This window comes from Girardinichthys multiradiatus, chromosome 13 (genome assembly GCF_021462225.1).
Source record: "Girardinichthys multiradiatus isolate DD_20200921_A chromosome 13, DD_fGirMul_XY1, whole genome shotgun sequence".
In the NCBI taxonomy this organism is placed as follows: domain Eukaryota; kingdom Metazoa; phylum Chordata; class Actinopteri; order Cyprinodontiformes; family Goodeidae; genus Girardinichthys; species Girardinichthys multiradiatus.
Genome location: NC_061806.1, coordinates 25,259,486 through 25,276,943, shown reverse-complemented (window position 1 = coordinate 25,276,943; position 17,458 = coordinate 25,259,486). Strand labels below are relative to the sequence as shown.

General features: G+C 41.4%; 1 protein-coding gene across 1 annotated transcript in view; it reads left to right on the top strand.

Annotated features, from left to right (window-relative positions):
• The window catches only part of jarid2b (jumonji, AT rich interactive domain 2b), a 121,820-nt gene extending 104,362 nt beyond the window's left edge, over positions 1 to 17,458 (top strand). Inside the window, exons 7-18 of the mRNA XM_047384821.1 lie at positions 1,061 to 2,513; positions 4,321 to 4,862; positions 8,425 to 8,517; positions 8,687 to 8,805; positions 9,775 to 9,845; positions 9,994 to 10,108; positions 11,540 to 11,645; positions 11,750 to 11,932; positions 12,412 to 12,542; positions 13,459 to 13,645; positions 13,801 to 13,908; positions 15,160 to 17,458. Coding sequence (XP_047240777.1) covers positions 1,061 to 2,513; positions 4,321 to 4,862; positions 8,425 to 8,517; positions 8,687 to 8,805; positions 9,775 to 9,845; positions 9,994 to 10,108; positions 11,540 to 11,645; positions 11,750 to 11,932; positions 12,412 to 12,542; positions 13,459 to 13,645; positions 13,801 to 13,908; positions 15,160 to 15,396 — 3,345 coding nt within the window. The 3' untranslated portion in view covers positions 15,397 to 17,458. The remainder of the gene's footprint in view (positions 1 to 1,060; positions 2,514 to 4,320; positions 4,863 to 8,424; positions 8,518 to 8,686; positions 8,806 to 9,774; positions 9,846 to 9,993; positions 10,109 to 11,539; positions 11,646 to 11,749; positions 11,933 to 12,411; positions 12,543 to 13,458; positions 13,646 to 13,800; positions 13,909 to 15,159) is intronic.

The window sequence follows — 17,458 nt, the reverse complement described above, 5'->3', positions numbered from 1 at the left end:
TTCTAGATTCAGACAGGATTTTGGAGGTGAAAACACTAGCTCCACTGAAAATGCCAATTTATCAATTTATCTTTAAAAATGGTACAAAAGCTATACTTTTCTGCTTAGACCAATGGCTAAATAAACAAATCTTGAACTTTACAAGCTCTTAAAACTCTTTGATCACACAGAGTAATCAAAAGGGAGGTATAGATGGAGGAAAGAAGGGTGAACCCTTAGTTGGTATAAAAGCAACAAAGGGTTAAGAAAGATATACCTAGAACTGCATATGGAGGGAAGAGCATAGAAAAAACAACACCATCAGGACATAACTTGACAAAGGGAAATGAGGTTGAAATTGGCCAGGCTGTAAATAAGCTGGCAGTGGAACTCACAAAATAAGGAACAGGACAACCATGTTTTTGTCTTCAAACTCCCATTATCACCCTTTAAAACACACATTCAATGAAAGCAAAGGGAAGTAAAAGGCTATTGTTGTTCAGCCAAATGGGATTTTACTCCATGCCGATGACCCCACCTCCTACCTCATACTGTCCAGCCATCTGTTAGCCGAAGCCACAAAGCCATCCCTGCTTCTCAGTTCATATTTGTCATGTTCTTTTCTCTGCTGTCTCTAAACTGTTGTTCATCCCCTCATGTTGTTGGTTTGTCCTTGTATAAATTTCAGGCATAGTGTTGACAGTAAATGGGAGATTACAACAGCCCAGTTGACCAGACTTCACTTGCTGAACACAGATTTCAATGAATAACTTTGGTCTGTCAAACCAAATGTTTCAACATGCAGCCAGAAACCAAGTGTTTGACCTCTTTTTTTTTCTTTTTTTTTATCAAAACACCCTTGTTCCTACATTCTATGAGTTGTGCTTTCTGATAATTATATCTGTGTGGGCATATTGTAGAAAATTATCTTCATTATTATGTCTGTGCAGTTGTATTTTTAACTCAGACTTAACCTAAAATACAGCATTAAAACAGTTTTATCAGACAATTACTACCTTTATTTTATAGAAAACGTCCATAATATTGGGCTAACCTTTTTGTTTGCCTCTATTTATCTCAGGTCTCGAAAGTGAATGGGATGACGCGGGCTGGCTCGGCACAAGCTGTCAGTGGTGCCAAAAAGAGCCACGACTTAAGACTGCCGTCCAAAACTGTGAAGAAGTACACAGCCACCGTGTCCAAGGGCCACGTCACCTACACCAAAGCCAAACAGAAAGAACTGGGCAAAAAAACCAAACTCAGCAGCAGTAACAAACACAACACCGCCGCCTCGGCATCATCGTCAGCGAACAATCACAATCAGCACAGCCAGCCAGCAGCCAGCAGTAGGCTGGCCAACTCAGGAAAAGCAGCGGCACCAGCCCACCACAGTAATGCAAAAACCCGCAAACAGGTGCTACTATCCATCGGGCTGCACAAAGCGTTGGCCAATGTCCGACCCAATGGCAAGCTGAACGGGCGGTGGCACAATGCCATGGCCAAGGAGGATGGGCAGAAACAGTGCAAGCAAGGCCACGGGGAGTGCCCAGGTCGAGAGGGACTGCGAAACTCCAAGCGCCGCCTCGAGGTGGTGCTTAGCTCTGTGAGTACGGAGGTTGTTGTGCAGAAAGCCAAAACAAGTGGCTCTGAGGCCAAGAAGGCTAAACTTCAACCCACACCATTGGAGACACGCAGCAGCAGCAAGAAGATGGCCAATGAAGAGAAAGCTAGCAAGCAGAATGGAACCCCTACCACTCCGGTTTCTAATGGACATGATTCAGAGAAGCCAACCCCTCCTAAACAGACTCCACTTCCAGCTACTACTTCACCTCTTCAACAAACGCCACCTCCTTCTACACCAGCAGCCAATGTAGAGCAAGTGAACCAGCGACCCAAACGGGCATCAGCCGGCAAGCTGATGTTGATACGACAAGCACAGCAGCAGCAAAGCAGGTCGCATGGTCGGAGCTCCTCCTCCCCTTCAGTAGGCCACCCTAACGCACCAAACCCCAGTCGAGCCAGCACTACCTCAGACCCTCAACAAACGTCTGTCTCGTCCCCCTCCTCCTGCACCAACTTATCCACTCTTCCTTTCACCAACGCCCCCGGCCAGATCAAACCAGCAGCGTTGCGGCTTGCAGACCGCGATAAGGAGTGGGAACATGAGAAAGACCTAACGCGGCAAAAGGAGCGTGAGCAGGAGAAGGAGCGGGAGCGCCAGCAGAGCAAGCCAGAGGGCTGGGCGGCGCTTGGGGAAGTGCCCATCTTCCGGCCAGGTCCAAGGGAGTTCCAGGACCCTCTGGTATACTTGGATGCAGTGAGGGAACAGGCTGAAGTGGCTGGCATGTGCCGCGTGGTGCCACCACAAGACTGGCGGCCGGAGTGCAAGCTGAATGAGGAGATGCGGTTCGTTACACAGGTGCAGAGGGTCCACATGCTGGGCCGGCGCTGGGGCCCAAATGTGCAGCGGCTTGCTTGCATCCGCAAGCACCTTAAATCTCAGGGCATTACCATGGATGAGCCACCTGTCATTGGTACGTGAGCCAAATTTAAGTAATTTTATGCAAGGTTTTAAGTACGGAAAATGGCCTTTGGAAGTGTTTAAACTCACTCAACATAAAGTAACAAACTTCTTCTGCAAATAACCACAGAGGGCAAGAGCTGTTGATTTCATGGGAGTGGATTAAACAATAACAACCAGCTCTACATCAGTAAACATGCAGCTTCTTTAAATAATTTCAAGTAAAAAGAAGATGGGATTTAGCTCAAAGTAAAACGAAAACAGATGCTCAGTATTTGGAGTTTTAACAATTTTGTCACAAATGGCAACGACTGAGAAATATCCATCTGTAAAATGTTACAAATTGTACTTCTCCTGTTTGCATCTGTAGCTCTTTTCATGTTGCTGTTTTTAGAGGGCAGTAACGATGTGAAACATTTCTGCAACTTTATGGCCAATAAAAATAAATATTTACCAGACTTTACAGTCACCTTAAATTTCCTGTAACGTCAAGTAAAATTATTTTTTTTCTTTGTTTGCAACTACTACCACGCCTGCCGATATGTTGCTGCCAAAAACTTATTTTCTGTTTTTACTACAGTATGTTGTGTCTTTTATATAGAGCTCTATTCGAATCAGCTCAGTGTAGCGATTGCTGTTGCAGCTGTTAGCCAGACAGAGCTGGCATCCAGTGAGCCACAGTAGTGTCTTTCACCAGCCAAAATATCTTGCTTCCCAATGACTTCCTGTAGCAACGCCAACAGACCAGTTCCGTATTAAGAGCAATTTGTGTCTCTTTTTGGCCCAGTGATGGTCTAGGGGTTTTTTTTTTTTATTTACAATGTGAATTGACCAAACATAATGATGTAAGATGATCAAAAAGGCAGGATCTGAATAAACGACTTGAAAGCTAGGCCTGATGCTACATTGTTGTGCAGTGCACAGTCGGTGAAAATGCACATGTGCAGAATGGTGTGTGCAGACAGTATGTCCAGTTTCTTTTAAAGAGCTTCTTACATCTCTATGCTACCTCTGACTTTTTTTTAAACACCTCCGACACTGAAAATGGCCAACTTTTAGTCGTCTTCTTACAGCAACAGAATCTACACCTGTTCACACTTAGGTATGTTGTGTATGGAGTTTCACATCAGCTCTGCACCACGAGTTGATTCCTTGGCCCATTTCTAGTCCTGGTTCTATTTGAGTAATGCTCTGCACGGTTATCTAGTTCCGTTGAACCATGTAACATTATCATTCTTTACCCCGCTCGTATGAACAGCAATAATGTCCTTAACAAACAGGCGCAGAGGTGTTGTTGAGTTGATTCTACATGGTTACTTAGAGGACATTAACCTTGCTTTTCTGCACACGTAGAAGTGCATCCAACGTTTCTCCTCAGTTTTGGATTTTACCCATAATAATGAGCTGCAGCCTGAGTTTTTATCACTCACTCCAAAAACATTGTTTAAAGTCTTTCATGTTTAGTTTGTTTCTAGCAAGTTTGCTAACTTGGTGCATTTTTTGTTGTTTTTCTGCTTAGATTTTAAACTTGTGAATGTTGTTAACTGGAAAAGTTCGCTGTGAGAAAACTGTCTCTATGAGGACTGAGGAGTGTTAGCATTTTGATGCAATCTCCAAGGGTATAAATTAGGGTATAAATTCCAGATATTCTCTGCCCCTAGTCAATATTTGCCGCTATCGTAGACATGTCTGGGTGAAGGAGAAATGTTGCTCTAATGCTACATATTTTTTTTAAACAAAAAATATTTAAAGTTCTGCAAACCTGTGACCAGTTTCCATGTTAACTATTAGTAAGCTAACCCTCTCTTTGTCTCGTGCAGGCGGCTGTGAAGTGGACCTGTCACGTTTTTTCCAGCTTATCAATGACATGGGCGGCATGCAGCAGGTGATGGACCTGAAGAAGTGGACCAAGCTCGCCGACCTCCTGCGCATCCCCAAGTCGGCGCAGGACCGGCTGGCCAAGCTGCAGGAGGCTTACCTCCAGTACATCCTCTCGTATGACTCTCTCAGCGCCGAGGAGCGACTCCGACTTCTGGGCGATGTGCTACAAGAGAAAAAGAACCTGGAGTCACGCCAGGGTCCCCTGGAGGGCCTCTCGGATTCTGCTGCGCATGCTTTGCCACGCTACGAGCCCAAAAATGGACTAGTAGGTGGGATAGTTGGAGGGACGACTGGGAACCACCGCACCAACGGAGTGTATCACCGTCTGAAATGTCTGAAGGAGCTGGAGGCTCAGGTCAAAGCGGGCCGGCGTCGGCTCTTCGCTCAGGAAAAACAAGGCAAAGAGGACAGGCAGAATGGAGAACAGCATGTGGAGGAGGAAAGAGGCGTTCTCAGTGACCAGTACAAATGTATTTACAAGGTGAGGATGAAGAGAATGCTTTCCTTTCATGCCACACACTAGAAGCATTAAGACGAGGGCATGAAAGTGCACCTTTTTCACAATTCTCTGCTGTTCTTTCTTCTGTCAATGAGTGCAGACAATAACTCTTTATTATCATTTAAGGATCGTGTGTTGGTTTGTCATCAGCAGTAGCTGTGCCACGTGGAAGCATCTGTGAACCTTGCTTCCTTACTGCCTCAGTATTATGGTTTCTTTTGTGCAACTTTTAGCCAGCTGAAAGATGCTACTTGCGAAAGACACATTTGTGTTTTGGCAGCTATTATCCGGTTGGTTTTGGCCTCTCAAAATGAATTCTCTGAGCAGTACTATGCTTGTGTACTGACACAATGAGGCTCATGCTTAAAAAACTTTTTAACCTTGAAGTTTGGGGGCCAAGTCTTTATTGACCCTCCCACTTTATAGCGACCACTCTCGCTTTTGGTCTCGTTGACATCCAGACACATAGGAAAATAGAAAGTGACTGTGATAAAACTGTATTTTCTTCCTGAGTGTCATACTTTACCTGTGTGTCTTTTTGTCTTTATCGAGTTCTTCATGAGAGAAGAGTAGCTGAAGTGCTGCTGTAATCTCAAATCTCTGCATTACTCGTCAGAGGTTTGGTTTCGTCAACAGGAAAGAAATGCGTCTTACGGGATCATGACCCTGTTAACCATCTGTCATTTCAATACTTTTTACGTTTGTTCTGCGAGTTTAAGGCATCAAATCAGTAATAGGGGTACCAAATCAGCCTCAGTTGTTAGGACCATGTTTCGTTGGAGTTGGGAGACACATCTAGAGCCTTTGGTTGGCTCACATTGTGATTGGGCCTTAATCAGGGTCAGTGTTGACACGGTTTTAACCACGAAGATGATATCACCTATTGAAACTTTAACTATGAGTAATATAGTTCCAGTTCAAGATGTCACCTTAATGATGAACACAAAACCCTTTTCTGGGAGGCTCGCTTATGGTGCAACATGTAACCAAACTAATTTAGAGAACTGGGTGCACAAGTGTTAATCTAGAGGGGAGTTTCTCTGATTCACACAGCTTCAAAATTATAAATGCAGGTTCAAAGGTATGTACACATACATCCACTAATATTTGGTTAAATGTCCCTCAGTAAGCTGAAGAGTAACCTCACGCTTTTCATATGCCATACAATGCTTATGGTATAACTCCGGCTGAATAAATGATCTCTCTTCTTTGCAGAATGGGTAGAATTAATTTAAATTGTTTGTTTTCTTGCCACAGACCTGACTTTTAAGTGTATCCTACAACGCTTCAGTGGGGTTGATGACAGAGCCGTTCCAGAACCTTGATGCTGGCCATTCCAAAACCATTTTGAATGTTTGTTTAAGATCATTGTCCTAAAACTTTGACGCCCACTTGTGTCAAAGTTTTAACCATCTAGTTGCTAATTTGGGAAGTTACAGGATTTGGAGGTAGTTCTCTTTAATGTTTCCACCCACTTTTGTACAATGCATCAGTGCCACTAGTGGCAAACAGCCCCACGCCGCAATACTACCACCACTAGGTGTGACAGTTGTTACATTGTTCTTGGGGGGAAAACCCTCATCCTGATTCCTCTAGACATTCCTCTTGTTTTTGTGGCCAAACAGCTCAGTCTTTGTCTCATCTGAGCGTAAAACTTTTTTCCAAAAGATCATGATCATTCTAACCAATTACTTGTTATCTGAAGTGGACAGTTTCCCAGCTGACATTCGTGTATGGGGCCCTAATGGGGACTGGGCTGAAAACCTGGCCCCAGATGGGATTGACCACCACTTACATAATGGGCCCTTGCTAATTGCCTCTGTAGGTAGGACAACTCTGGATACGAAGGCACATATGGGTCCTTGATACTTCTGAACTGATTTTCTTAAACACGCCTTTTAGTCCCAGCTAAAACCTACCTAGGGGGCCCAGCTGGTTTAGTTGATAAGAAAAACCAGTTGGCCACGCAAGTGGGTCTTATTCAAGAACCTGATTGTAAACCTAGGTCCACTTAGTGCTTACTGAGCCTAACCAAAGTCCATATGGAGTCCATATGTTGGACACAGTTGTACAGCTGTTTTGATAGAAAAATAGTTCTGTAATAGATAACAGAGCTTCTGAAATGGCTCATAACCCAAAACAATTAAAAACAAAAGGTATTTTTTAAGGCTGGGTCTGAGCCATGACACCATCTAATTTAAATGCATTCTAATGTTTCTAACAGAAAAATGGTCAACTATCCAGCCAGAACTTTCCATAGGCTTGTTGATGGCCACAAAAAGGCATGTTGTTTTTGTGCAACTCACAAAGGGGCATTTAACCAAATAATAGTGGGGGTGTACATATATTTGAGTCTGTCTGTATAATTCTGATCTTGTGTGGATGAGAGGAAATCTACAATAAATTCCAACTTTTAAACCCATTGTCATCATTACAGTCCAAAAATTGAAGGTTTAAATGTATCATTGAGTTCTAACATTCATGCTGATAATGAGCGTATGTAAAACATCTGAGCAGACCTGTAGGTCACTCCGTCACGTTGGCAACTGTTGGGATTTTGCTTAAGTCTGTTATTTTTGTAGCTCGCACATATTTCTCTGAAGCTATGTGTGTTGTAAGGTGCTCTGTAACCGTTATTGTGTGCATTCGGACCCACATGTACAATATTCCCACCACTCTTTCCTCTTGGCTGCTTTGCTTATCTGGCTGGCAGAAATGTAGGTCAGGTTAAAAAAAAAAAACAACCTCACCAACCTTCAAACGTCTGCTTTCTGCAGCTTTACCCATTATTGCTCGTATTCTTCAGCAGAACCCATTTGCACACTATGTGCACACATTTATTATTGGTGTAAAGGTAATTTGGCAGTTCTTCCAGTCAAGATAACTTTGGGTTTCTCCCACATTTACTTTTGCAGTGCAGCAAACTACAATCATCTAAAATCTGGGTCTCATTTGATTTGTGGTTATTTGTATTTCCTCCCTCTCTTACTCCTAGGCTCCTTTAGTAACTGACTCCATCCCTATTTGACCTTTTTTGAGTTGAGATCCAGCCAAAAGACATGACCGAGCACTATCAATGAGTCTGTCACAACATGCAAAGCTTAGATTTGTGTGCAGTTTTTGATTATAAGAGGCCTCTAAGGAGGAGGTTAGATTTCAGTTGTTCTGTCAGGAATATAATTATGGTCTCTAAATGCTTTGGAAGTATTTGTACTGACTGGCAGTGTAAAACAAGTGTTTTTTTTTATTTCACTCTATTTTACTACACTTTGGATTAAGAACATTTAAATGAGATTTGGAAAACGATTTTTTTTAAGCTTGAAGATTTGACTAGGTCAAGGCATGTAGTATGCAGATTTGTATGCGCAGGACTCGTATGACAGGGTAATTGTACGCTTGTCTTGGCTGATACGAACATGAAGTAGGGAGCAAAAAAAACATTATTTTTCTCATTTTTTGTTCCTTTTGCATCTCCTGGATTTGTTTACATTTTCCTGTATTGGCATGCTGTCTCTTCCGATGGATAATTTGTCTCTTTTTGCAGGGGAAATCAGTGTCCTTGACCAACTTCTTCAGGATAGCCCGGAACACCATGACCATGTGCTTTAATAAGGAACCTGGAGCTGCTGAGGTTGAGGTAAGCCTTCAAAAACACAAGTAAACAGCTTTTTGTGGCTGTACTTAACCTGTAACTGTGTGTACAGCTGCTGAAGATAACCAGTGATCATTTAAATATTAGCAAACACCTGGAATATGCTTCATGCATTCCTAAGTCACCGGGTTTTCTTTTTTTTCTGTACTTGCAGCAAGAATACTGGAGGATAGTGGAGCAGAGAGATGCCCACGTGGCAGTCCACTGTGGAAAAGTGGACACCAGTACACATGGCAGTGGCTTCCCCACAGGAAAATCAGAGCCATTTTCAAAGTAAGACTCTCATATTTAATATCCTAAACATTGGGATGAAAGAATGTGAGCTGCAAAATGAGAGGGTTGACGTGTTAATGGATTAATGGTGACAATCTTGTAGGGTGGTTTGAGTTTCTGTTGCAGCTGCAAAGGGCTGCTTGGTTACAATTATTGATTGCCTGTTATATATCAAGTGACATGCGTTCACGCTCTGCACGACAATGATATATTTGACCAATTGGAAGGACTTTTAAGGCATTTAGGGATATAGACTTTAGTGACCTAGATTCCAAAGCGGGGACAGAGCAGTGGGCATATTGTAATGATGGAGAATATTGAGTAAAAGGTTGGTTTGTCTCAACCACTACCTCCATCTCAACAATAACATTGCAAATGTGTGCTTTCCTTATATTGTGCAGCCTTACTTCTTATAATAAATATCAGCCTTACAGCCTGTGACACATCAATGGACTTTGTGAAACCCGTAATATGAAACAACAATAACTACCTAGAGCCACAGTCACCTGTGTTATACTTGTACAATAAACGTTAGCTTTGAAGAACAGGAAAATGTGCAGCTTGCTCTGTGTTCAGGACACAGTCCATTCAATGATGATCCACTGGAATGATGGAAGAAATCTACAGGGTTTTTGTTTTTTGTTGCTCTTGCTGGTTTTATTACATTTAACAAAGGTTTTGCAGGAGGTTTTTCTGTAAAGGTTTTTACATGCTACTTTTTAAAATTTATAATTTTACATTGAACTGATTTAGCAACTGTCCATCAGTCCTCATTTGATGTTAATAATCAGTTCTGTGTCTGGGTACTAATCACCCAGGACTCATATTAGAGCCAGGTCTCAGCTCAGTGTGACACTTTGCAGGGAAATCTGTTTTCCTCCTATGGAACATTCACAAGAGTTTCATTGAAGTTTCTGATTCAAAAAATAGTTGATATTTATTTAATTTAGATATCCCCTCTCTCTTTAGACATGGGTGGAACCTCACTGTCCTCCCAAATAATTCTGGATCCATACTGAGACATCTGGGTGCTGTACCTGGTAAGACATTACTGTATATTTGTGTGTTTCAAATATTTCCTCTAGGAGATGAATGAACTTTATTAGTGGTATCTTCCTCGGATGTTGTTTTCCTCTACCCGCTGCATATTCAGCAGTCATCAATTCTTCCTTCTTCTTGTTTTTGCAGGGGTGACCATTCCCTGGCTAAATATTGGCATGGTCTTTTCTACCTCATGCTGGTCTCGTGACCAAAATCGCCTTCCATATATTGATTACTTACACACTGGTGCTGATTGCATTTGGTAAGTGTCACTGACCTGCATTTAAGATCTGTCATGTCATGGTAACACATAAACTTTAAAAAACTGTATAAAACTTCTGTTTTGTATATTAGCCCAACTAGGTAAACTCTTCTCCAAATTTATTTGGCAAGGCAAGCATCCAAGAATTAAGCTACAAACTCTAATTTTATCAAAAGCCCTAGGTGGACTTAAAGTTCCTAATCTAAAACGGTATTTTTGGGCTGCACAGCTAAGGCCAGTGATAGCTTGGATGCAGAATTTATATGACACACAATGGCTTAATATTGAATAAAGTCCATGCGCTAACCCCCTTGATTCTCTCCCTTTGTCCAACACCTCCTTAAAAGACCTAAGTATGAGTGTTTGGACCAGGGCTTCGCTTTTAGTTTGGCGGTGAAAAAGAAAGGCTTGTGGATTGCCAAAAGAAATCTCTGCCTTATCAAGTATCTGTTTATTGCAAGGTTTGTGCCTTCTCTAGCTGATAGGGGTTTTGGTAATTGGATAACATATGGTCTTAGCAAACTGCACCACGTAATCACAGGCGGAAGCTTAAAATCATTTGAGCAGTTGATGAATGAATTCCAGCTTCCCTATACAGATAACTGCAACTTAGGAGCTTCTTGACAAAGCATAAAGAATGGAATAGGGTACTGTACCCCTCCGTAGTTGCGGAGCTTTTAATAAAACAAGGACAACAAGGGAAGACAATGTCAAAAGCTACAAGTCACTTTTACCGAGCATTCAACTAGAAGTATATATAATACACCAAAAATCAAAGTAAAATGGGAATCAGAAATGAATGTCCACATATCGGATACAGTATGGGAGGATATTTGTGTAAAGTTGAATGTGGTGACCGATTCAAATTCTTAGAGAGAGTTTAAGTGGAAGGGTATTATACAATGTTTTAGGACACAAAAGATTGTGGCCAAAATTAATCCTGAAAGATCTGATGTCTGCTGTTGGAGCTGTGGCACACATGTTGGATCCAACGTTGGCCATCTCAGGGGCTATCCCAATGGACCTGGTTGAAAACAGCAAAATATATTGATTGAGTATTCTGTTGACTGCGGCAGTTGCATCACCATCAATTGGCTGAGGTTGGATCCCGCCACCTATGACAATTGGATTGAGAAAGATTTACCAGAAGATTTACCAGATGGAGCAAATGACATATTCACTTAGAATTCAGAGGGAACTCTTTACTAAAAGGTGGAGTCCCATGACTCCTTTGTTATGTTTTCGAACAGACAAATGATATGCCACTCTGTGTATTTATGCATTCAGCAATATCTTTAATCCTTATACCTGGACCTGTGAGATTACTGTCTAGAGGATGTCATAACTTCTAAATACGTGCACCAGTTTGTATAAGCTTTGAAAACAAAATAAAAATAAAGTAAAAAAAAAACAACTTCTGTTTTCCGGCAGGTATTCTGTCCCTGCTGAGGAGAAAGCTAAGCTGGACAAGGTGGTCCATACACTGCTTCAAGCCAATGGCACCCCAGGACTAGAAATGCTGGAGAAGAACGTTATGGTGAGTGACTTGAGACAGTGAAAGCATGGAATTTTCACAAGAAAATTGTGTAGGAACTGTGAGTTGTGACCCGTATTCTATCTCTCTTATCTTTACCCTTCCAGATCTCTCCAGAGGTGCTGTGCCGTGAAGGCATCAAGGTGTACCGTACGGTCCAGCGGAGTGGCCAGTTTGTGGTCTGTTTCCCTGGTGCCTTTGTCTCTAAAGTGTGCTGTGGCTACAGCGTGTCAGAGACGGTGCACTTTGCCACGCCACACTGGATGAACCTGGGTTACCAGGCTGCGAAGGTCAGTACATGAAGCAGGGTTCACAGTAGTAGTCGTCATGCATCATAAATATGAACAGTAGTAACTTTGCTGCTAGCCTGTTTTTGAGATCAGAAGGAGCCACTAGACCTTGCTTTACATTGCTTTGTAAAAGTATTAATGGTCTTCATTTTTAAGCATTAAGGCACTCGACCTTACAGTCATCAAGGTTATTTATAGTTCTATCAAGACTGCCCACAAGGGTGTGATGACATTCAGATAACAAGCGCAAACACAAGGATGTTGGGTCAAATTAAGGATTCTTTATTAGAATGTAGCTTTGTGCTCTGATAAATGTTTTTTAACACTACAAGAAAAATCCAGTATCTACCCGTATGTTTATACAGTATCTGTTCAAAAGTGATATTTGGCTAAGAAAGGTTTACTTATCAGATTAGTACAGTAGAAGATATTAATTGTAAGAGTACCGTGTATTTTATTCTTGTTTTGTTTTTGCCCAGGACCTGAAATGTCGTTGTATAGCCAAGCCCTTCTCCATGGAGAAGCTACTGTATCAGATTGCCACCACTGAGTCCAAGAGGGACAACGGCCTTCTCCTCACCACCATCTCCACCCTACTCAAAGACCTCAGGCAGGATGCTACATCACACAAAACACTCCAGTAAAAATGCCACAAAGTCAAAAAAATCCAGTTAAGGCTTGATTTAAAGCAATCCAAAAAAACAACCAGGTTAGGTTTTTGATATGTAGAAGTCCATGGGCCAGCATGTGAACATATAGTATGATAGTTTGATAACATAATGTAGAAAAAGCATGGTTTCACATATTTTCACCAAAATTTGAAAAAGTATAACATAATATGGTCTAATTTATTTATTAAAACGTCAGTTATTCCTACCAATGTCCCCAATGCCCAAATATTATAACATGTTGATTATTAGAGTTGTAATGTAACTATAAAATGTATTTATTATTTTGAAGAACAGACTTAAGAAAAACTACATTTATTAGTAGTTTTTAACTACTTTGATTTTAGTAATGCATCTTTTTGCCTGTCTGCTCTTTTTAAGAGTAACATAAGAATAAACTGGTATCTGCATGGATAGCTGGCCTGCATTCAACTGCTTTACAGATATGTCCCTTTTAGCTTCCCAACAGTTGTTTGAAATCCTCATTATTGTTTGTTTACAATCCATAAACGTTCGTGTTTTTATGCCCCCAATTTTTTTCAGATAGCTAAAGTTATTTTTCTAGTAAGCAATGGAAAAGCCGGGACCTTCCTTCTGCCACCTCACCAGCAGGGTGCAGCAACTATTGGGGAAGAGCCAGTGCTGCATTACTCTATGGTGTCATACAATCAGACATCCTATTTCATTTGCATTACAGTTTTGAATATATTGTAAACATTTTGCGAATATTACTAGAAAAAGTTGAACTATCCCTGTTTGCTCAGACCAGTTACAGTCCAAAATGAACAGATTGCTCTCTGTGCTTTCTCTGAACTGTTTTCTGTCTCTTTCTGAACCTGCTTCTCTCTCGTCCTCCAGGAACATTGAGTTACACCAACGTCAGGAACTTTATAAGGCAGGTTTGCTGTCCTCTGCCCGCTATGGCACACACGACGGCAACCTCGGGCCTGCTGATGGGCGCAAGAAGCCCCGGGGGAAATGGCTGGCACTGGAGTCATTAGAGAGACGCTGCCAAATCTGTCAACACCTCTGCTACCTGTCCATGGTGAGAGCAGAGTGCTCTAACTAAACATTATTCTAGTAATGCAGTGAAAAACAAAAAAAAACAGAACTCTTAGAGTGAAGGATATTTAAAGATTCCTATTGCTTTTTGATTTGCTTTCCTGGTGATTGTATTGTTCTTGTTTTGCATCTTTACAGGTGGTTCAGGAGACAGACAACGTGGTTTTCTGTCTAGAGTGTGCACTACGCTATGTGGAGAAGCACAAGTCCTGCAGGGGCCTTAAGATGATGTATCGATATGATGAGGTAAGATGTTCTCTCTGTGTCCAGAAGAGGGCGACGTCATCTTAGAAATTATAAACTGAGAGAATGAAACCACTGTCGACACCGTTTTACTGTTTCTGAAATCTTTTATTGGCATATAAAGAAAATATTAAATCTGGCAGCTAAGAAAGCAACCAAATTTATATTTTCATTTTCTTTTGTTGTTATCTTTGTCCTCTATACTGTTTACATAATGTATAGTTGAGCAAATGCAAATTCTTAGGCTGCAGGACAAGTAGAATATTATTAAAGTTCCTCTAAATCCTCTAAAAGCTGTGGTATTTCTTGCTGCTCATCTTTGTACCACAGTTTTTTCTTCCACTACTTAAGGCTCAGTTATAGTCGTGCTTCGGGGTGGCGTGCAGGACTCCGCTGACAGAGTGCGAGCCTGAACAAGCGCTGTAGGCATTTATAGTTAACGCTGACGCAGAATTCTCCAAAAGCACAGGGGGCAGATATGCTAGGTGGAAATGTAGTAAAAGAGAGAAGTGCTTCACGCAACACCATGACTGTGTGCACTATCGAAAACATTTCTTTTAAAGGGATTCTGTTTCTTGCAAAGTTTCAGGTTCATCATGGTAAAACAATAAAGAGGAAAAAGCTTTTTGACCTTGTAAAGGATCTAAAATTGCACCTAGGTATAATTTTGGACTCTTAACAATAAAAAAGCGAGTTAATGCATACAGTCTAACTTTGTAATTTTCTCTTATCTTTTTCTGTTTTGTTTTTCTTTTCTATTGCTCTCTTGTTCATAAAGAAGTGATTTATTTGTGCGTGAAATGTGTGCACCTTCAACTTCTGTCATTCTGATTGGAGCACAGCACGCGCGGTTCGAGCCAGGTTACTAAAAATCGGAAGTGCACGACCAGGCCCTGCGACAGCGCGAATTGCCCTCACAATGGGCCGGGGACGGCGCAATTGTGTCACGGTTGGCGTGCACACCCTCGCGCCCTGTTCAACACGTATAAACCTAGCTTTAGCTTCCCATTAATATGCTTGGTGTAAAGCACTCTGCAAACATCCAGCGTCTTTAGCAATGTCCTTTTCTGGCTAACGCCTTGTGGAGGGTGTCACTGTCTGCTGGACAGGTCACTAGTCTTCATTAATGTATTAATAAGATATCTGGATTAAATCTTTTTCTATTGGTTTCATGTAATATTCAGATTTATTTTGAATGATTTACTTAAATAAGTAAGTCGGCTCTAATTTTATTTGTTCGTCATATTTGTGCAGGAGCAAATCAACAGTTTGGTGAACCAAGTGTGGGGGCGGGCCATGGTGAAGAATGGAGGAGTTGGTATTGGAGGAGGAGGGGCTGTCATCGTTGGAGGAGGAGGGGACTCTTGCCACACTTTAAGCCCTGCAAAAGCATCACCAGCCAAGCGGGGGCCTCGAAAGCGCGCCACTGTTGAGGTGTCCCTGGCCCGCCTGTCCTCCATCCACATGCCGAAGGCCGCGGCCGTGTCCTGAAACCGGCGGGGTCTTCTCCCACCTTCCACTTCTGTTTTGTGTCCACTTTAAGCAGGATCACTATCAGTCCTCCCCTCAACTCTCACCTGAGCTCAGTCTCCATTTCACTCACCTTTCCTTTAGCGACAGCTTGTTTCTGAAAACAGAAAAATAAAAGCAAAGCAAGATGTCTTTTTTGCACTAGTGTGAAAGAAGAATTCGTTTTTATCTTGAGTGATATTTTTTATTATATTTAGTCTCCCTCGACCTGCTCTGAACAGTACAAGCATTAACATTCAGAGGAAGACTCGACAGGGCCCTAATTTTTCCCCCTCCATCCGTTTTGAATCAGAATGGGTTACATTTGTTACCTTTTTCTTGCATCACTCGCTCCTAAGACTGAACCCCCATTCCTGTTAAAACTTGGGACGAATAAAATGGTTGCCCCCATTTTTTGTTTCCTCCAGATGACATTAAGTAGTTACCCAAAGTTCCTCTCTATCCTTGATTTTAAGGAAGATGAGACCTTTCATTGAATTTTATGCGTTTGTGATGCATTTCCTGCAGATTTTCTTTAGAGGTGATGCAAGGTTTAAAAACTTGAAAGACGATGTTGGTTGGCTACATTTTATGAGTTCTATTTTGAATCTTTAGCTTTGTTTCTGCTAGGTTTGGTTTTGTTTCTTCTTGTATTTTTTATTTTTGTTTGTCCCTTGGTGGACGTGAGCGAAGCAGAGCCTCACATCCGAGTCGACACGGAGGGATCTCTCGACAGAAATCGGTGCCTGATGCTTGGCGAGGAGATCTGTTTTATTGGTGCTGTTGGTTATAATTACTGTATAACGACACAAAAAGAAAAAAAAATGTCTGAGGGGTCGGTTGGTGCCTGCTCCACCCCCCACAGGTCAGAAAGGCTTTCAGGCTTTTCTGGTTCTAGATGTGCAATCGTGTTAACATTCCATTCTTCGAGTCCTCTTGTTTCATCTGTACCAGTAAACATTAATTATATTATTTTATGGGTTTTCTTTCCCATTTGTTGAGCTGATGTGTTATCTCAAGTAGAGCCACTAGTTAATGAGTGTAAAATGTGAAATATTTTTTTCTTTCTCTGCTTTTTTTTGCCTTTTTGTCCCCTTTTTTTCCAGATATATAATGAGTAATTTTTAGAGAGGAAAAAGTCCAACACAACAAACAAACATCAACTTTTTTGTACATATATCCTGTAAATTTCTTTAAATACTTGAGCCTTTTTCTGGGGTTAAGTAAGAAAGAAAAGGAAGGAAAAGAATGCAGAAGAGAGTTTTCCAGAGAGGAGAGTGCTTGATGAAGAAAAAGCCTTACAATTCCCTTTCTTCATCAGTGTGAGTTTGATGCTTACAGGGTTTTGCTCTGGTAAATGTGTATAAAAAATTTAAGTGCTGCTTATATCACTAAGAAAGAAGATATCGAGTAGCCGACGATTGCCCCCTTCCCCCCCCCCCCCCCCCCCCCCCCCCCCCCACACCCTGCTTCCCCTTCTTCTCCAACCTAGTTTTGTTTTAGCTTTACTTTTTTAAAGAAAAGGGAAAAATGGATATGTTGACAAAAAAAATGGGTTTTTACATTTTCATTACTGAAAATTCAACAAAAATGTAGTAGCTACTCATGTTGCACTGAGCTTGCCAGTGGTGACTGTCAAGGAAAAATCCTATAATCCAGTTTGTCGGTATTTGTCCCTCGCAGAAGACTGAACTGTTTTAGGACTATTTAAAGAAATACCAAGGTGTTTTCAGCTTCAAAAAAGTGGTTGTCAAGTTTTTATGGCCTTACAAAATATTTTATTCTTACGGGATTTTTTTGTTTGTTTCTGTTTTTGTTTTATTGCTTAGTTCTTGTTTGTTTTTTCTTCCATTTTCTACAGGATAAACTACTTGCTCACAACGGGATCTCTGGTGACTTAATTTATTAAAGCCGCTCGTCGGCCTTTCCTCTCATTGGGAAAGCGTTTCATGTTGGTTATATTTACAGTTTTTTACTTTTGAAGTTTGTACTTAAGGTTTAATAAAAACTTACAGACAATTCACTGTCAGTCCTTTCCAACCTA